Source organism: Drosophila arizonae, chromosome X, assembly GCF_054131065.1.
Source record: "Drosophila arizonae isolate 15081-1271.41 chromosome X, UAZ_ARI_1.0, whole genome shotgun sequence".
NCBI classification, from domain to species: domain Eukaryota; kingdom Metazoa; phylum Arthropoda; class Insecta; order Diptera; family Drosophilidae; genus Drosophila; species Drosophila arizonae.
The window spans coordinates 13,903,626-13,925,982 of record NC_142927.1 but is presented as its reverse complement, the minus strand read 5'-3'; the positions used below and the strand labels follow the sequence as shown (position 1 = coordinate 13,925,982).

At 37.3% G+C, this 22,357-nt stretch overlaps 1 protein-coding gene across 2 annotated transcripts in view; it reads left to right on the top strand.

Annotated features, from left to right (window-relative positions):
* LOC108618367 (inactive dipeptidyl peptidase 10) overlaps positions 1–22,357 on the top strand; it is a 173,435-nt gene that overhangs the window by 44,650 nt on the left and 106,428 nt on the right. The window contains exons 1-2 of one of the 2 annotated variants that reach the window (XM_089473105.1): positions 9,415–9,634; positions 9,700–10,028. The exons of the other annotated variant lie outside the window; for it this stretch is intronic. Coding sequence (XP_089329231.1) covers positions 9,918–10,028 — 111 coding nt within the window. The 5' untranslated portion in view covers positions 9,415–9,634; positions 9,700–9,917. Of the gene's footprint in view, positions 1–9,414; positions 9,635–9,699; positions 10,029–22,357 lie in introns of those variants that run through there. 2 annotated transcript variants of the gene reach the window in all.

The window sequence follows — 22,357 nt, the reverse complement described above, 5'->3', positions numbered from 1 at the left end:
GTTGTTGTTGCTGTTGTTGTTGTTGTTGTTACACTTGCTGCTCTAGCTGTTGCTATTGTTGTTGTTGCCGCTGTCGTTGACCCCCCACATGCATTAGCCCAGAGTCAGGATGTTGGCACTTTAGAGCACTGCGCCCTTGGCCATTCGAAAGGCTTTAGATCCGAGGCAATATTTTGCCATTTGCCATTTCTGCCATTTCTGCCATTGGCCATTCCCAAATGCAGATTATGGCTGGCTGTGTATTTGCCAATTGCCAATTGCCGATTGGTAGTTGAATGAGTCGAGGCCTTACTGTACCAACGAGGAGCAGGAGCAGGAGCAGGAGCAGGAGCAGGAGCACGAGTAGGAGCAGGAGCAGGAGCAGGAGGCTGAGAGGCTGAGAGGCTGTTGAGGTGGCTGTGGGGCAATGATTACGCGTATTTGCTTTGTGTTTCTTGCTGGCTGTCAGTCGGACGGCGACATTTGGCTTGATTGATTCGATTTGACTTAATTCACGCATATTAATCATACGCCCCGTGGCAACGGGAATGAAAACCAAATCAAAGCCGAGGCCACGCAACTCAAACTGAATCAGCAGCAGCAGCAGCAGCAAACAACAACAAACAGCAGCTTTTCCCAGTAAGCAAACAGTCCTCGAGGCTGCTGCTGCTGAAAAAGTAATTATGCATAAAATATCCAAAAGCTGAGGCTGAGACTGAGACTGAGGCGAGCTGGCGTAGGCGTGAGGTCCTTGGAGTTGAAACTGGAACTCAAATTGGGACACGTAGGCAGGCCTAATGAGTACTAAGTACTCAGCTGCCTCGGCTGCCAGCTGCCAGAGTTTGTCGCGCTGCCAGTTGCCAAGTTGCTGCCGTCGTCGTCGTCGCTTGGCGTTATTTATTGATTACGTGTCATATCACTCATACGCTACGTTATGCGACGCTACGTCGGCTACGTTTCGATTGAAATGTAACGGAAAGTGAGACGTGCTGGGCCAGCGCAGAGACGTGGCAGAGACGCTAGCGAAACTTGTGCAAATAATTAAGTGCGCTTAAGTGATTTGCCCGATGGAGACACAATAAAACTGCCAGCAGACGCAGCGCAGCGCAGCAGCTGAATGAAAGGGGCAACGAGATGGCTGGCAGATAGATGATGACGATGACTCTGACGATGAGGATGAAGATGAGGATGAGAATGAGGATGAGGATGACGTTGCCAGCGGCACAAGTCACTCATCAATTTTGTTTCAGAAAGTAGATACACACACACACATATATATATACATGTATACATATAGATTTGTGCAGCTCCCTTTCAGCTCAGTCCGTTGACCCCCTAGAGGCAAAGCCGTTTGAAGTTCAGCTGTCTTTCGGCTCCGCCTGCATTTCCTAACAAAAATAATACAAAAAAAAAAAAAAAACTCGTCATATTTATTTACTCAAATTGAGTTTTGTGCGCCGCTCGCCCTAATGAAAGAAAAATATGCATTTGCCACGCCCACGCACGCCCAGTCAAGGCAACAATTTTCATCATTTCGATTGCATAAATTCAACAAATTCTATTTACTTTGGCTTCTTTCCTAGATAGATAAATAATTGTAATTATTACGAGCGCTCTGATTGCCAATTGATATGTCAAATATTTGAATTGGCTGCCGCTTGTATCGAATAACTGTAATATCCATATATATTACGTATTTGAAGCAGACAAGCTGCTCGGTTCGCCTTGCTATCTACTGCTCAATTACAAGTCCCAGAAATCGAACATCAATTTAAGTGCATTAAATTCGGCTTCGATTCGAGGTCGGCAGACGAAATATTCCAATAGTTCGCACGAACTTACATATGTGGTTAGCTTGAGGCTCTCTCTGTGTGTGTGTGAGTGTGGGTGTGGGTGTGCGTGTGTGGTTAGTTGAGTTGCGGCCTTTGATCAAAATGTGAAAATTTTTCGAGGTTTTGTTGGCTTAACAAATTTGCACGAGTTGTTCAAACAATTGCCGAACCGAGTCCAAGACGAAGAGTCGATGCTGATTGAGAGCCAGTGGGGAGGGGAGGGGGCGGCGCGCCCATAACAGATAACAGGGGCGAGGATAAGCGCTTGTTTTGCAGCCAGTTTGACTGCTTTGTTTGACTGCCCCCAGGCTCATCAACAAATTGCAGCACTTTTGTTGCAGCGCATAAATCCCAATGGCCTGCAGGTAATGCAGGTAACCCAGCCCAGCCCAGCCCAGTCCAGAGCCAGAGCCAGAGCCAGGGCAAGGCCAATGGCAAGGGCAACTTCCCAGCAGCAGCAAGGACTTTGCTTTGTTTTGCCAGATTCTTTGGAAGAAGGTCGCTCGGCAACTTGCTGTTGCCTTTTGCCGGCGTTGTGCGGGATGAGGCATTGCCTGGCTGGTGCTCAAGGTCGGCGCGGCAATTAATGTTGCAGTTGCACTCACACGCACGCACACATACATACATATGTACAGCTGTCTGCCGACGCGTGGCCAGAGCTGAGGGTATTAAGAATGCATATCTCATATGCCAGCCGGGCGCAAATAAATATGAATAAGTCAGAAGTGCATTTTAATTAACTGCCCGCAATTGTTGTTTGCCCTTGTTGCATGTGCGGAGCCAACGCTGCAACACAGCCCCCTCCCCCTCTTCACCCATCCGCCACCCTCTCTGGCTGTCAGTTCAATCGCGCGAGCTGCCCAGCTCGAGTCCCAGGTGCATTGAGCTGAATCCCAAATTGTATCAGAGCGAAACATGGAAATCTGCAGCTAATGGAATGAAACACGGTTCAGCAGCAGCAGCAGCAGCTGCAGTAGCAGCAAATATTAAACTGAATTAAACAACAGTGGCTGCTAACAGTATGCACAGCTATCACTTAGCTAGATGCAAAGCGCTGTAAATATTTCATTTCGGATTTATGTAACTACATGTTAGCCGTCACATTTCATGAGTTAATAAATATAACTGTAATTAAAAAAAAAAAGAAAAAAAAAATTAACTAAATAAAATGAGATATACTATATAAAACCTAAATTTAATGAAAATATTCATGATGCATAAATAAAATAGATATTTCAATTAGAAATCTCTAGAACAAGTCGTAATTTTTGTCTTCTGTTGAAGAATCTAATGGGAATCTAAAGAGATCTTCAAATCGATAACAATTCTATGCAGATTGATTCTGCATATTCCGATTATTGACTTGGAAATATTGTTACACTATGTAGATCCTTTAAATATTCGCTCATCTCATCAAGTTTCACATACCAAATCAAAGCTACGCAGAGTCGATCAATAATCGATAAATATCGATTGTCTGTCAGTTAGACTTTTATCAAAAAAGCTTGTCAATGTGTACCACAAACACATGCTACATATGTAGCCCATCATCATCGAATTGCCTACATGCACTGATCACAGGGTATATCGCACACATCACTGGGCGTAACCAAAAAAAAAAAAAGTTCTACTGACTAGCTGAACTGTGTCGCTTCATCCAATTAGGCAGCCTAATTACTTTTTACATTTGGAATACAGCTCGACTAATTACCAAAAATTCCAACAATTTGATTGCAGTGCGCTGCTTTTTGGTAGGCAGTTTAGTGTACGCTCGAATACTTCGGAGAATTTCGTCAATAAAAAAAGTTGTTAAATCGCAAAGCGCGCAAAGCGTTCGCAGCACAACAACAACAAAAGTTACAACAATATCAAATTTCAATTATTGCATAGCCACGCCCATGCGCACCCCTAGTGTGCGTGCGTGTGTGTGTGTGCACATGAATATGGCCAAAAATTGGAAAAGTGCTCGTAATTATGAGCTGCGGCCAAAGAAGCGAAAAGCAAATTTCTTTATTTTCTTTCTGACAACTTTGGCAGTTAAAGTGCTTCTCTAGCGAGCGCTCACCTCGCCCCTTGCCCTTCCCTCCCCCCTGTCACTCTCCTCCTCTCCCTGCCTGTCTCTCGCTCTGGTTGTTGTCGGTTATTGCAATTTAATTAGAAAAAAACAAAGTGGAACATTTTGCTTTAGCAGAGCTTCTTAATGTGGGCGTGTCCATTCGGCCTTGCGGTGAGCTTGGCTTTGTGCACGCTGAGGGCGCTTAGGCATGAGGCATGATGCTTCAGCGCGGCGAGGGGCAGCTGCAGGGGCAGGCGGTGTTTAGCAACTAACGAAGCATGGCACGCCATTTGCCTTTGGCTTCGCTTTCGCTTTCGCTTCACAAATATGTTGCAAGAGGAAAATCGCGCGTAGCGCAAATGATGTGCGCCCATTTTTGGAGACAAAGCCGGCGGGCAGTAAAGGGCAGGCCAACAATGTTACATCTAACTGTATATATGTTACAGCTGCGGTTGCTCTAATACCTAATGGTTTCGGCTACTCTCTCTCTCTCTCTCTCTCTCTCTCTCTCTCTCTCTCTCTCTCTCTGGGGCTCAAGTCCATGTCAATTATTTGCATTTCGGTTTCGTTTTGATGTGGCAACTGCCAGATGGACGCCGAGCCGAGTGGAGCATGCCAAGGAAAGGTGCTTCGATGGCTGCCAGCGGCGGACGCCCAGTTGTTTAAGCCGAGTTGGTTTTCGGACGGGCGGGCGGTTGGGCTGGGTTGGCTGGGCGGGCGGGTGTGTCGCAGCATTTGGCTGGGAATTGAGGCGCTCATGCATAATTTCTGTGCCGCTCTCAAACTGAGTCTGGCCACAGCCATTTGGCTGCCATTTTAGCATGCCACAAAACTTTTTGCCCGTCAGCTTGGCATAAAAAAAAAAAAAAAAAAAACAAATAGTCGAGAAAACCAGTTAAGTGTTGAGCGGTCTGAAAGCAATAGTGGCGACTATTAAATACCCTACACTGAAAGCACATAGAGTCTATATGATTGACTTATGATATCCGACTTGGGTCAAGGAAACGGATTAAACTCTAATTTAAGAGATATTCGAGAATAATGTAAAGTGAACGACAGTGAAATACCCTACAGGCCGATAATGCGGCCTTTTTATATGAGAAATATTTAAGGGAAATATATTAACAAAATCAAGAAAATCCAAATTTCATATTTTTATATATATAATTTTATTTTATTTTATTTTCGAATATGATTTTGTTTTATATGAATTATAATTTTTAATACCCTTCAGCATTATATTTTGATAGCAATAAATTATTTAAATCCAATTAATAATTAATTTTTTATAATTTTTGTATTGTTAATACATTTTTATATTAGTTAGTTCTTATATCTAGAATTTAAAAATGTAACTAAATTATATAGAATATTGCTCAATATAATTTTTTGTCATTCGAAACAAATATGTACAAAATATATTCATATGTATGTAATTGTGTAAATTCCACATAATATACCCTTGTCACCGTATCAAATGATATCCCAGGGTATCAAATGAAAATGCTGTAAATGGCAGGCAAGCGAGAATCTGGAGTTGCAATGGAAATGAAAGTGGAAGTGGGAATGGAAATGGAGGAAAAGGTCGCAACATGTGTAAAACAACGAAGGCCAAGCCGTACACACACACACACACACACATACACACACGAGTGCGCATAATTACGGAACGCACTGTTGGCGCTTGAGCGTCCTGTGATTTGCATATTTTTATGCTGCAACGAATATTATGCACAATATACACACACACACACACACATACACATATGTATACATATATATATATACCATAACACACACTCATAGCGAGCCGTTATACGTTATGAATATTGCGTATTAAAATGCAAATTAAACACAAATTAGCACGCCTTAAAAGTGGGCGTCGCTGCTAACCCAGATATCCCCTATATATGTATATACTATATAGATGTATATATACATACATATGTATGTGTGTATGCCCTATCGATATGTGCAGGCAGTTGACATGTGTCGCCTTGCATTAGGCGAGCGATGCCACAGGCCAGAGCGCCTCAGCCTTAGCTCCCTCAAGTGCCGACGGCTTTTATGGCAGCGGCACAGTGGGGCCACGCTAAGTGCGAGGCTGTCGCGCACTTGACCGCCATCATTCAATTTCAATTTCAATTTACTGGACAATTCGCTCGGCAATTATGTCAATCATCTGACAGCAGCAGCAACAACACCTCACCCATACATATGCACGTATAACGGCTTTTTACGAACGGGGCGTATCTGGTCTCAGGACCAATTGAGTTAGTGTCGCCGGAAAAGAGGCTGTTACAATTTGATTACCAATTGGGCGGGGCCATTAGAGGCATCTTCTCCCTGAGGCATAAATATTCCTAATGTACTTATAATACATATAAGATAATAGATATAAGACTAAAGACTAAAGACTAAAGACTAAAGACTAAAGACTAAAGACTAAAGACTAAAGACTAAAGACTAAAGACTAAGACTAAAGACTAAAGACTAAAGACTAAAGACTAAAGACTAAAGACTAAAGACTAAAGACTAAAGACTAAAGACTAAGACTAAAGACTAAAGACTAAAGACTAAAGACTAAAGACTAAAGACTAAAGACTAAAGACTAAAGACTAAAGACTAAAGACTAAAGACTAAAGACTAAAGACTAAAGACTAAAGACTAAAGACTAAAGACTAAAGACTAAAGACTAAAGACTAAAGACTAAAGACTAAAGACTAAAGACTAAAGACTAAAGACTAAAGACTAAAGACTAAAGACTAAAGACTAAAGACTAAAGACTAAAGACTAAAGACTAAAGACTAAAGACTAAAGACTAAAGACTAAAGACTAAAGACTAAAGACTAAAGACTAAAGACTAAAGACTAAAGACTAAAGACTAAAGACTAAAGACTAAAGACTAAAGACTAAAGACTAAAGACTAAAGACTAAAGACTAAAGACTAAAGACTAAAGACTAAAGACTAAAGACTAAAGACTAAAGACTAAAGACTAAAGACTAAAGACTAAAGACTAAAGACTAAAGACTAAAGACTAAAGACTAAAGACTAAAGACTAAAGACTAAAGACTAAAGACTAAAGACTAAAGACTAAAGACTAAAGACTAAGGACTAAGAGTCTTGTTAACTTGTATAATCTATCAGATATATATACTATATACCTAGTAGTGAAATATATTTTCAAGTAATTTACTATTTACTTACACATTGAATGACATTGAAAGTTTGTTAAGCAAAACTGTAGACCTCAGGCCCTCAAAAATTGATTATAATAAATCCAAATTTGATTCATAAAAACCTTAATTAAAAGATTATAATTTGCATAATCGAATCAATTTAATAACATCCAATTATGCATTGCATTCAACTGGAATGTTTATTTTTATACATTCCATGTTTGCAATGAAAGCTGAATGGTTTTATACCCTGTACACAGTAAGTATGATGGGGTATGATGGGCTTACGTTATAGAGTCTGTAACAGAAAAAGATGTGGTCGAAAGGTTAATTTAAGTTCTGGAAGTAATCGATAACATTTCGAAATCGATTAAAATCGTTAACAAATCTACCATTTTAGATAATATTACTTTAATCAGATTTTATGAATGAGTGGAAACTTTAGCTTAGAGATAGAGAAAGTTCAATTTTGGCAAGAATATAGCATAGGGTATGCTAGAAGATAAAGCCAGGAATGTTAACAACTGCAATATGCTATAGGAATTTGGGTATCTTATAGTCAGGCACTTCCCATTGCAACACATATCATACCATGTCATGTTTTATTTGCTAAAAAACAAATGAGAGATAATCAAAAATCCTATTAAAGTTAGTACACTAACTTCGATGAATTAAAACAAATTGAAATTACTTCTCTGCTTGTTTTGGAAAGTAATTTGCCCCGTTCGTCTGTTATTATATGGAAGCTGCAGTGCACGGCTCCCATTTGAATGACAGAAGCCATAAATGCATATAGTAATAACATTTTATACTCTTTATAACGCTGACAACTTGGCGGGCATCAGCAAACCTCATGTGGCGTATATGCAGCACAGCAAATATATATACAATATATATATATATATATATATGCTATGTGTGTGTGTGTGTGTGAAGACAATTTCGCTTTTCTCTCGCGTTGTCACCTGGCCAGCTGAAGCAGTGGCTCTGACAGTGGCAGTGGCTGTGTCCCACACTCTCGCTGCTCGTAAAGCGCGTGTAATTCCGTTAATACCAATTTCAACGCTTACAAATTGCGCATACGACGCGTGTGGCATGGCAAGCCATGGCGCGGTTTGTCCTCTGCAGCGAACAAGCGTTACACATTTTTCTCTCATTTTTTTTTTTTTTTTTTTTTTTGTGCTCCTTAGGAAATGAAAATTTCAATACGTCAGCAATGGCAACGGCAACGGCAACGGCAATGGGAACAGCAACCGCGTAGCCACACCTCTCAGCACGAATGGCAACGGCAACAGCAACGGCAACAGCAGGACGAAGTACTCAACCCTCGCTTGCCGTTCACGCTGTTGTTGCCGCTGCCGTTGACTGTTGTCATATGTCTTCCGGTGTTTATTGACAGACGTGGGTGCCAAATGCTCTCCGAGGGCAATATGGATGTGCCCCGCATAACTTTGGCCAATGCCAAAACTTTAATTAGCGTCTGTCCTATGCGAATTGACAACGACATTTGATGCTCATTCGCAGTTATTCGAGCACACACAAATTAAATTGGATGTGCGCTATTAAAGCTACTTAATATTGACTTGGCGCAGCGTGAGCGAAGTGAATATAATTCCAGAATTTGTTTTGCATTTAAAGCATAAGCAAGAAACTAATGCTAAAACTCTCTGAGGTTGGGATCAACAGGAACAAAGATAATTATTCTTTGTGCTCATAATTATTTATTTGTTAATATATTTTTTAAATATTGTATAAATTGATTAATCCTTCTTTAATAGTTTTGAGATATATTGTGAAATATTTTTGAATTAAATTATAAGCTTTAAAATATTAAAACTACTATTACTACTACTTACTATTTTAGTATTTTAGTATTTTAAAAATAATTAAAAAATATAATATAATTTTTTAATTATTAATTTTTTAATTATTTTTTAATTATTAATTTATTCTAAATATTATAAAAAAGAAAACATACATTTTTTCAAATTTATTTTAACAGAATTTACTTTTAAATATTTTTTTTGGTAGTTTTAAATATTGTTTTAAGAAAACAATTATTATTATTATTATTATTTTTTTATAATTATTTTATTAAGTTGCCTAAAAATATATTATAATTTTTTTTTAATATTTTGATTTTTGTTAGATTTATTATAATTATGTCCATAATTATTCATACTTATGAAATTTGTATTTGATATACATATTTTTTATATTTTTCTAAATTAAAACAAAAAAAAATAATTATAATAATTTTTATAATCGAATGAGCTTAAACATTAACTAAATGGAAATGAACAATTGTAAAGCTTTTCTTTACACACTTCCTGAGCGCTGCATAAACTAAAGAATATCTCTTTATAGATTTTACATTTGAAAATGATGAATTTGTGTTTAACTTTCGAAGTAAGGCAATCTGAATTCGGGTCTACCTCATTTTCAGAGGGTATTTGATAGTTGAGTTAGTTGATATCTATGGCGCATGCAACACGATTTCAAACCTTTTTTGCATGCGGCATCGCGTGAAGGGTGAGCTGAGCCGTTGACTCGATCGATACAACCCCTAGGAACGACTATTTATAGAGTAAGTCAATTAAAGGCGATTGCGTTTCGAACGTGTTTTTCAGTTTTTGCAGTTTTTCTTTCAAGTACACAAAAGTCAAATGCAACAATAAACATAGTAATATTAATTATAATAATAATGAGTAATAAATATTAAACAATAAACTATAAATAATGAATAACTATTGCTAAACGAGTACAATAAAATAAAACAAAAGAACAACAAGCGTGTTTCACAACAACAATAACAACAACGAGTTATTTATATAGAGAGAGATATATATATATAGCATATGTAAAAGAAAATGTCGGTCGACTTGAGTGTGCAACAGGAGCCGACCATATCCGTGATAACCACAGTGCCGGTGGCACAAAATGGCGGCGAAATGGATGCCCTGCTGCTGGGCCGCATTGGGGTGAGTACAACAACAAAGAATCAACAACAACAACGACAACAACAAAATGCAATTTGAAAAAGAGAGAAAGCAATAAACAACAAAAAAAAAAAAAAAACAGAAATAAAACAAACAAACAAACACACAAACAGCTTACTGAAAGCAATACAAATACTTGAATATTTCACAACTAAACTTAACTAAGTAGCAAAATGCGTGACATCTAGATCACAATCACATATATATGTATGTGATATCTCTTTATATATATATATATACATATATACTTGTTTGTTTCAATAGAAAAGTGCGCGCACAACTTTCTCTTTGGCGCGCATATTAGCTAACAAAATATTTGACTTGGCTTTCGCATTTCCACTTGTTCAACTTCTTGAGTTATGCTCCATATTGTCATACCTAAGTCATTTCATTTCACACTTTTTACTCTGGTATTTTTCTCTGGCAAATACTACTGCTATTTGTACTACGACACTAGCTGCAGCATTTTCCATTTCCATCTACATTTTCCACTCAATTTTCTGTCCACTTTACACAGTTCTCTTAGCTTTCTATCGAACTTAACTCTTAGCTTCTTAAATTCTAGTCTTTACTGAAAGTATTTACTAGTTGCAATTACGTCTATGCTTCTATGCTATGCCGAGCATATCGTATGCTATGATCCAACTACTATCACTCTTACATATGCATATATATCTATAGATATCTATATATATCTATATATTTATATATATTTATCAAATTGCCATTTGCGTAAGTATCGTAGTCATTAATGAATTGCAAGCGATTCGAATATCAGCACAGCCAGCCACGCCTTCTACTGCATCTAAGGTATATCTATATATACACATACATATATATATATATGTATGTATGTATAAATTGTAATCGATTATTGTAATTTAATTTAGTTGCCTTCAAATTTCGCTTGCGTTTCGTTCGCAACAATTAAGAAATTTAAATCTGTTTTATTTTCTTACTTTTTTGTACCCTGAACCCATTGAAAATGGGAAATCAGGGTATAATGGTTTTGTTGAAATGTATGTAACAGGCAGAAGGAGGCGTGGCAGACCCCACAAAGTATATATATTCTTGATCAGGGCGACGAGCTGAGTCGATTTGGCCCTGTCCGTCTGTCCGTCTGTCCGTCTGTCCGTCTGTCCGTCCGTCCGTCTGTCCGTCTGTCCGTCTGTCCGTATGTTTGAACGCGTCGATTTCCGAAGATATAAGAGCTAGAGACTTGAATTTTTTTTTTAAATGACCGTATATACAGCGCGGACGTCGAGTTTGCTTTTAAAATTCGATAAATCATCCCGTTATGTTTTTATCGAGTAAAAACATTCAAGTTCAAATCAGATGCCTCTATAGCTAATTGTGAATGATTTTTCTTTTTTTTAAATTTCTCAAATATTTAATATAATATGTAGATCATATGCTGAAAGTTTCATTAAATTCCGTTCAGTCAAAAATTAATAAAAAATAATCAAATATTTCGCCAATTAACAAACGCACGTGCAGCAGCTACAACAAAAACATTCATTTAATCACATCAGCTGTTAGTTTCGTTTAGTTTTGGTAGATGGCGCAGCAGCAGTGAATCTATTTGAGTTTTGCCAGCGCCACCAGCAGGAGTGGGGTGGCCTAGTGTGTTAGATGCATGACGCTCGATCAAAAAGTCGCGGTTCGAATCCCGATCGGTGCAGCACTGATGTTAATTTTTTTTAATTGTTTCAAAATATTTTTATATTTTCATAAATGCGTTTTCTATTTAATTTATATTTTTAAATACACCGAAATTGAAATTTTAACTATACTTTATGTGCGTTTTTAATAGTTTGGTTATTCTAGCAGATTCTTAGAATCACATCAGCAGTTAGTTTCGTTTAGTTTTGGTAGATGGCGCTGCAGCAGTGAATCTATTTGAGTTTTGCCAGCGCCACTAGCAGGAATGAGGTGGCCTACTGTGTTAGCAGCATGACGCTCGATCGAGGAGTCGCGGTTCGAATCCCGATCGATGCAACTGATGTTAATTTTTTTTTATTGTTTCAAAATATTTTTATATTTTATTAAATGAGTTTGGTATTTTATTTATATTTTTAAATACATCGAAATTGAAATTTCAGCCATACTAAATGAGCATTTTTATTTGTTGGGTTCAGGGTAGTATCTAGTCGAGCACTCTCGACTAGAGTTTTCTTACTTGTTGAAGTTTAATTTCATGAAACCTTAGATCTTTCGAATTTTCAGGATATCAAAATCTTGCATGAAGTATGAGCAAAGCATTTGGATACTAGTCCCAGCTGCTTATTTCGGGCAACCTATTTAATTTTTTTTTTTTTTTTTTTTTTTTTTTTTTTTTTTAATATTAATATATATACAGTGAGTAACATTAATATTAATTTTTTTTGTTTCTTTTTTTTTTTTTTTTTTTTTTTTTGCTTTTCAACTTTAAACGCTTATATGTAAGACTATTATAAAGAGTGTTAAATCTGAATTGTATATTGAAAAAAAAAAAAAAAAATCCTTTCTAATGAGGTATATCAATATAGTATATTTAACATAACTAACAAAGATGATATATAAACCGTAAAAAATTGGAAGAAAAGCTAATATTGATGTTATTCAATAATAAGAATATACATAAAAAAATTTTTTGGTATTTCATTTGAAAGTTAAACAAGCTTGTCTTTCATATTTAACAAAGTTTTTTGTATTATTATTAATTTTAGTTGCAGTATTTATAGCAATTAGTTGACGGGTATCTCTGAGTCTGTCACTTTTCGGTTAGAAGTTTCTTTTATTTATAGTCAGACAATATATATATATATATATATATATATATATATATAAACATCTGATTATGCATATGTGTATATATATATATATATACTGTTTAGACTGTTTGCATAATGTTCTTAAGCTCCGCCCACTCATCCGTGTTAATTGGAAGCTTAGCTCTCTCGCAAGCAAGGAAACTTTAGCTATTATATGTGCTGCATATAGTTGAGCTTATCGCTGCTCCAGGTAGTTGTAACTGCCAGCAGCTGCTGTGAATTGCCGTACACTGATTTGCAGCAGCCGGGCAGCAGTACGTGTGCAGGTAAGTGCCGTCCAATAACGAGCTGCCTCAATTCAATTCGAGTCGCTCAGGTGAACGAACCAATTAAGATAAGAACTGAGGAGAACAAAAAACACAACAAAACAACATAAAGGAAGTATTTTAGGGTCATTCAAATTATTCTTTTTATTAATTTTAATTTCAAATATAATTTCTACCCTTTTTTTTTGTGTTTTTGTTTTTTGAATAATTTATTTTTATAGCCGCTTTCAAGGACACTTTCAATGACGTCAAAGGCTGCCAAAGGCTGCTCTGGGTAGAGCATTGTGAAACAAGCTCATTAAAGTGCCAAGTGGCATGCGGCAAGTGGCAAGTGGCAAGTGGCAAGTGCAGCCATCTGATTATGTAAACCATAAAAATGAAAATAGAATTTTTTGGGCCAGGCAGCTGCCGCTGCAGCTCAGTTGCCATACGAAGTGTGGATGGGTAGGGGGCTGGGGAGTGGGTAGTGGGGAGGGGGAAGTGGGAAGGGTAGCAGCTGCATTCCCATGCAAAGTCGACACAATCTTCTTCATCTTTTTTCCTATAGTTTATTCTTTGCTTTTGCTTCTCTTGTTTAAACTCACATGGATTCAAATCTGCACACTTTCATCAGCTGGGATCCAATGCCAGACACACACACACACATATGTAAGTACATATTGGAATGCCTTGCCTTCGACTCGAATTGCATGAATGCCTTTAGTTAAGTCTTGGTCTTACTTTAGACTCTCCCAACAATTTCGTAGCTTACAAATTTATGAATTTTCTTACTTTAAATATATTTGAAAGATTTTTCATTTCTTTAACATTTTCTACATTTAAAATTGTGAACGGATATTGTGCATTAGTCAGTCAGTCAATCACATATAGCAAATGCTTTCGGGCCAAGCACAAATCTTTTAGTTTCAATCTGAAAATAGTTGCAACAAAGCAATCCCAGTTGGAATGTAATATGCTATTTAGTTTTTTTTTTTTTTTCTACTTGTTCCGGAATTTCATATGTGTTCCGGAATGTATGTGTGTTCTCTCTCTGTCTGACAAATAACTAAATGCAGCACTCACATGACCTGCTGAAGTATGGGCAACAGAAGGAAGCTTTCAAAGAATTCATGTATTTGTCCACTCTCTCAACATAGTCCAAAGTTGAAAAGCATTTTTACATCGAAATGCCACAAGAGCAAAATAATAGAGAATGAAATCCATAAAGATAACCAAAAGGCCTTACGCTTCAGCATAATTGCTTGACCTTAAATTTTAAATTTAGAAATTAAATTTTATAAATTATCAAATAAGCAATTATTTAGTTGAATATATTTAAAATTATTTATATATAATTACATTCATATTATATATAAGTACATTCCAATATTGACAAATTTTATAAAATAAATTTATATGAAATCATATTAAGCTCAATCGGGCCTAACAGACTGCGTGATACTTTGTTCCCATTTTGGGTTTAATCCCGAAACCCATTGAAAAAAGGGGACAACGTATAACGGCGTCAACGAATAACTTATTGGGAAATTGTTGACACTTTATCAGACGAAGGTATACTGGAGTATACGTTCCAAATTTAGAGGATCTAGTTTGAATAGCAGCAAAAAGGACGGAGAGCAAGAAGAACAATACAAGATGAACTAATATCCTTTACTCCCTTTGATAGAATTGAACGATAATTATATTATATTTGAGCTATTATTATTTTTGAAAATTTAATATTAAAGAATTTATTTATTTATTTATTTATTTTAAGTAATAAAATCATTAAAAATTTTGTATACTGTATTTTTGTATTTTGTATTTGTATTTGTTCAGATTATGTTTAAAATAAACTATTATTTAATAGGTTTCTTAGGAATAAGTGTATGTATAATATATATTTTTTCATTATACTTAAATATTATGTATTCAATAATTTACATTTTTGAAAGATATAATTATAAATAATTTTTATAATATTACATTGATTTTATTATTTAATAAAATTACATTAGCTTTGCATACCTAATTTATATAAATATATATATTTATATTTATGTAGATATATATTCTGCTCTTAACGGAAATTTGTTTATGCAAGAGCAACACAGAGTGCGAGAGGCAGAGTCAGATTTAGAGAGAGAGAGAGAGAGAGGGACAGGAATTAAGATTATGAGCAGATCGCTGGAGAAATGTTAGAAACGTGAGCTTTGCTTCACTGTCTTCGCATGTGAGTCGACATTTTGATGAAACACACACACACACACACACTTATATGTATTATAATATGTATACTGCATGCCATAAAGGTAATCGAAATTTTTTAATCTTTCGCATCGGCAGCTGCGCCCAGCCAAAGCCCTTCTCCCTCCCCCACTCCCCACACGGCGGTATACAAGTTGTTTCAAGTTGTTTGTGGGATTTGTTAGCCGAGCGCCTCTGATTGCATCTTTTGCATACGGCAGAAGGGCGTGGCCCATGTGGGCGTTGACAAAGTTATGCAATTTTAGCCAATTGGCAGGCAGCGCAGCTTAGAGTTGCCTTGTTTACCATGTCAGCTAAGCAGAGCTGGCAGCAGCAACATGCAACATGCCACATGCCACATGCAACAAATGCAACAACGGTCGCATAATTGATGAATCAGGCAGACAACTGACTGCATGGACAATGCTGAATGAGCAGAGCAGAGCGAGAGAGCCGACTGAGTGACTGATTGACTGATTGACTGACTGACTGAGTGAGTGACTGTCGCATTGAGTGTTGTACACGTTAATCGAATTAAATGCTGGCCAAGTTGTTGTTGCTGTTGCCATAGTCACACATGTGTATGTGTGTGCGTGTGTGGAAGCTGTACAATATGGCGTAACCGTTTGCCGAGAGCGTCAAGCTTGATTGAGTTCAAAATCAGATTTGTTCAGCGCTCTCACATAGCAAATTGAAATAAAAACGAAACGTGACATTTGGTTGTGGCAACAGGCACCCGCAGGCCTCGTACCACACACACACACATACTAACATGAGAGAGAGAGAGAGAGAAAGAGCATCGTTGGCATGTAAAATATATCTAACAATATGGCAGAGCAGTTAAAGCTGATTGCGGCAATGGCAGGCAGCTCAGTTCCCAATGGCCCTAGAGCAAAATATATATATATATAAATATACATATACATATACATATATATATTTATGTGTATGTATATGTTTTTTTAGAGTCGCATATCTTTTGTATGGGTTGCGGGTGCCAAACAATCAAATAAAGTTTTGCATTTTACCCTTTTTTTATACCCTGAACCCATGGAAAGTGGGAAATCAGGGTATAATGGTTTTGTTGAAATGTATGTATCAGGCAGAAGAAGGCGTGGCAGACCCCACAAAGTGTATATATGCTTCATCAGGGCGACGAGCTGAGTCGATTTGATCCTGTCCGTCCGTCTGTCCGTATTTTTGAGCGCGTCGATCTCAGAAGATATAATAGCTAGAGACTTTTTTTTAAATGTCCGTATATATAGCGCGGTTATCGAGTATATCACCAAAAATGATATATCATCCCGTTATTTTTTTTACCGATAAAAACCTTATCGAAAATCAGTTATGAAATTATATCTCTTTCATTTTGAGAGCTAGAGTCTCTAATTTTAATTTTAAATGTAGATTCATTCATTTATTATCCACCCCCACCCTTATATCCTCCCCCTCACCACTAAATGTGTGTGTGTTTCTTGTGTAAGCTGGAAGATGCGAAAAAGGATTGAAATAACAGTTGTTCGAAGGGTTCAGGGGATCGCGTAGTCGAGCAGTCTCGACTAGAGCTTTATTACTTGTTTTTTTTGTTCCTTACTTTATTGTCAAAATCAATAGATGTCAGCGTTTAACAGTTGCCAATGCCAATGCCAATGCCTGCTGGCGTTTTGGCCATGGCTTGGCCATTTCTAGCTGTCAGTTGCTTTGTGCTTTATTAGATTTGGTTTGGCGCAGGTAAGTGGAAAATGTTTCTATCTCTATATGTATGTATGTATATCTCTATATATATGTGTGTGTATATATGTATATGTATATGTAGTTGTCCTAATCCCTAGTGTATTTTCTTTTATCTACTGCGCTAACATCTTGCTTGCTTTACTAATACGCACACACTCACACTCACACACACACACACAGACAGTGACACATACATATAAAATATATTCATACAAATGTTGTCTATATATATATCTCTATATATATAACAAAATTTAATTATGCAATCATTTTAAAATATAAATTATTCTTTTTCTCTTCTATTCCCCCCACACACAAACAACAACAACAACAACAACTCATAAATATAAATATATATATATATCCAATATACATTCAACCAATTCAATATATACTTTATGTACTTGTGTGTGTATCTGTGTCTATTAAAATACAAAAAAAAAAAAAAAACAACAACAACAAATACAATAATAAATACTAAATGTACACCCAAAAAAAATACTAAATACTAAATATTGATGCAGCATTCGGTAAGTGGAAACTGTTAAGCTAATTACAATTTATACTATATATTTTTATACGGAATACATCAATAATTTGTTGACTTTCAGTTTTTTTTTGTTATTTTTTTCATTTTCCTTTTGGGCTTCCCTTGTGTGTGTGTGTGTGTGTGTGTGTGTGCCACACGACGTATGATTAATATTTGAGCAGTATTTACAAGCTATTAGCTTTGCTAGGGCTTCAGAGAGAGAGAGAGAGAGAGAGAGAGAGAGAGAGAGAGAGAGAGTGACTGGAGTATATATATAATTTTTTTTTTCCATTTTTGATTTATAGCAATGTAATTTCCTCTACATTGGGTCTCGTTCCTCTTGTTGCTGTCGAACTCACTCTTTGAGCACTAGACTTCAAGCCGAATTGTGTTCAATTGATTGATCAACAAGCGAGCTGAAACTAAAACTAAATTATTTGCCAAAGTGAAGACAAGGTGGAGGCAGAGAAGCTGAGAAGCGACAGCTGCACTGAGATATTTATTTATTTTTAATTTGTTTTTTTTTTTTTTTTTTTTTTTTTTTGTTACATATTTAATGCGCTTATTGTATTGCAGAAACTACTCAGCCATGATTTGGGTATTACAATAGCTAAGCCGCTTAGCGGGGCCGCTCGCTATCATATTAGCTGGTTATCAAAGCAAATGCCTGGGGAGCAGCCTCAGAATTAGTCAACTGAGCCATGGCAACTACATATGTATGTATGTATGTGTATCAGCTTGGTGTGCGAAATGGGGAGAGGAGGCCCAAGCCGAAATTGCAATGCGAGAAGATCTGTTACAGAAATATGTCTATTTCCCATTAGCATATGTCAATGGAGAATCAGAAATGGAATTCGAAATATGCCAGCATGGAATAGGCTAAGCTCTGGCAGCTCAGGTGCTTCGCAGAGAATTCGCAGAGCAATTCAAACTATAGTATTTACTCTAAAAGTGAACATTGAACATAATAATATTCGTAAATGAGGGATAAGGGCATATTAGATTTTAAAAAATTAGATTTTATATAAAGTTCACTTTAAGGGCCCTAAACAATTCATATACTCTTTCTCTCAATTTGATTAAATTTATTTTCCCATATTCGCTCTACCAATTTGGAAGATTTGTTTCCCATAGACTATCTCATTCTCCCTCTTATGTCTGCATTCCCTCCTTATCTCTCTCTCTCTCTCTCTCTCTTTCTCCATATATGTAAATGAAAATATGTTTCACATTCTCTCTTTTTATACCCTGAACCCATTGAAAATGGGAAATCAGGGTATAATGGTTTTGTGAAAAAGTATGTAACGGGCAGAAGGAGGCGTGGCAGACCCCACAAAGTATATATATTCTTGATCAGCGTGACGAGCTGAGTCGATATAGCCCTGTCCGTCTGTCCGTCCGTCCGTCCGTCCGTCCGTATGAGTGCGTCGATCTCAGAAGTTATAAGAGCTAGAGAGCTGAAATTTGGCATGCATACTCGTGAGTACCATACGCAGTACGAGTTTGCTTTATTTTTTCGATAAATCGTCCGATAACTTTTTTATCGAGAATAATCGAAAAATTGATTTTGTTTTTTTAGCCTAATTTGAACAGTTTTAGACCTGGAATCTTCAAATTTGCGTTGTATATAAAGTTCATCGATACAAAGATTTTGTAATTTACAGATTTTGGATATCACGCCCCCTTCTCCCCCAATTTGTAAAAAACGCATTTCAAGTACTAGAGACTTGTGCTTTGGAATGTACACACATATTTACTATATGATTACACTCTGAAAGTTTCATTAAGATCATATGTTTACAAAAGAAATTATTCGACAAATAAATTCTCATAATATTGCCCACACTGCAGCGCAGCCCAAGCGCAGTCGCTGCTTACTGCGCAGTTAGCAGAGCACAGGCTTATGCGTGCGTGTGGATGCATGTGTATGTATGTGTGCATAAAAGAAGTGCAGAATGATTAGAATATCAGCTTGGAGGGTTCAGGGTATCTCCTAGTCGAGCAGTCTCGACTGGAGCTTTCTTACTTGTTTCTTTTTCTATATATCAATATGTTTATCATAGTTTACCATTCTGTCCCATTCTATCTTTCTCTCTCTCTCTCTCTTTCTCTCCCTCTCTCGCTCTCTCCCTTTGTATATATATATATATGTACATATATTAAGATGATTCAGTCTCGTTTGTCTTTTTCTATACCTCCATATGAAGCTATATTTTACATCCGTTTTTCCTCTGTCTCTCTCTGTCTCACTCTCTCTCTCTCTCTCTCTCTTTCTGTCTCGTTTTTTTCTTTCTCTCTCCCGCTCTCTCATTATGAATATATACATGAATACCTGTTTCATATACTCTCCTTCTCTTTTTTTTAGGTCCATTTCACATATTCCTCTCTCTTTTTAGTTATTTCAATCTATCTATGTAAATCACCTTTCATATAGTTTCCCTTTCTCTCTCTGTCTCTCCTCCTTCCCCCACCCCCCTTTCTGCCGCTATTATTTTCCCAGCTGTTTGCCCGTTGTTTGTCAATCTCTTTCTTCATTTCAGTCTATTCTTTCTTCATTCTCCCTCTCTCTCTCTCTGCCTCTTAACTATTTCAATGTTTGCTTATCTCTAAAATATATACAAGATATCTGCTCAATCTAAAATTTTGGCTGTCTGCTCTGCGATGCGATTTCATAATGCCTTTGTTTCTAGCCCTTGGAAGCGGCGGCAATCTTCTTTCAGTTATGATGATTAATGCGGCTTTATGTGTAGCAGCAGCAGCAGCAGCAGCGCAGATAAGTTCAAGCAGCAAGTAGTCGTAAGACAAAAGTCTCTTTTGTGCTGTTCCCGGCTAATGGACAGCCGGCGGCAAAGTGACATCTCCATCTCGCTGGGTTACCTGCGCCTGGCCTGGATTGGCAGGGCCTGAGCTATCCTAACGATGCCATTATATTGTCATGAATATGATTATGCTGCTGCTGCTGCTGCTGCTGTGAGTGTGTGTGTGTGTGAGATGTGGTGGTCGCTGTGCGTCGCATAATTCATGGCAAAGTTTTACGCCTCTTAAGTAAATAGCGCAAAATGGAATAGAATTATGCGTGCCAGCCGCCTCAAAGTATGCACAAATTTCTCTGCATGACAATTTATGCGACGAGCGTGTAAAGAATTTCTGCCCCAGTTGTGCACCCCCCTCCCCCCCCCACTCTCTATCTCCCTCACACACACACACATCGCTCACACTCCAATCTCGCTTTGTGTCTAATTGCGCGTGGGTGCAGCAGCTCTTGGGCCCGAGAGCCAAAAGGTTAGCGTCAGGTGCTGTCTGCCGTAATTAAAGCCACAGCAACAGCAGCAGCAGCTGCTGCTGCTTTAGTCTTGGCCTGACAAAAGTTCAAGTTCACAGCACAGTTGCCGGGCTCGACCTTGCTACAAAACTGACAAAAATACCCACACACACACACACACGGATACACACATATAAATATACAGGAGCGAGCCGAGGGAGCACGCTCAGCTCAGCTCAAGTGCAAGCTGCAACGGTTCGTGGCAAGGTTGGTTAAGGTCCACAATATTTTCTGCTTATAATTCACGTGGCAAGCTTTAAAGACTTTTATGAGATGCCCACATAGGCAGGCAGACAGACAGATAAACAGACAAAAAGACAAACAGACAGTCAGGCAGTCAGGCAGTCAGATGGCATCCCCACGCAGTCTCAGGCTGGCAAACAAAACAGAACATCTAAGCAACATCAAGTATACGTCATGTTGCGCGGCAGCTATGCAAGATATTTTTGATATTAAACAGCCGCACATAGCGCACATTTTCAATTTTCATAATAATACAGCCATCCACGGCATTGCACGCTCTACTTTATATGCTCAATGCCATCAAATAATAATTATGGCCCAAAAAAAAAAAAATAAATAAATAAGAAGAAAATAAATGAAAACTGAGTGCCAGCTATTCGTTTGGCTCTGCTGAGTGAAAGCCAAAGTTGATTGTGAATGATTAGGCAATAGATGAGCTTTGTAATTTATTCACAATCAAGCTGATTGCCAGCTCTGAAGCATACTATATATAGGGGCAGTACTTGGCTGACATGAGAATCCCTTTTTAATCAATGCAAATACATTTGCATATTTATTTTATTTTTATATTTATATGCATTATTTTATATTTGTGTTTCTATTGTTTTACTTAAACATTCAATTTTAAATTTTAAAAATATCTAATAATTATTTAATATTTGATTACTGCTAAAGCAATTTTTTTATATCCTGAAATGTTATACCATTCAAATGGAAAATCAGCGTAAAATAATTCTGTGAAAATGCATGTAACAGTTAGAAAGGGGCGTGGCTGACCCCATAAAGCATATATATTCTCGATCAGAGCTGAGTCGATATAGTACTATCCGTCAGTACTTCTGTCCGTCCGTAAACATTGCACGCAGTTTAAGTTTATCTTATTTTTATCGATAACGCATCGATAATAATCGATAACTAGTAATTTTTAGATTTTATGAATACCCCGCATGTGTTGCTAGCTATGTATTCATGAGAGAAGCGTAGAACGATTGGAACATAAGCTCTCTGCGGGGGTCAGGGGATCTTGATTAGAGCACTCATACTTGTTATATTTATTATGATTCCCTGTTACTCCAATACTCGCCCTTAAAATTAAAATAAATTGCTTAAAAATAAGCCCGCCCAACTGTCTTTACGCTGCCATATTTGATATCAATACGCCGTAACATTCGCTGATT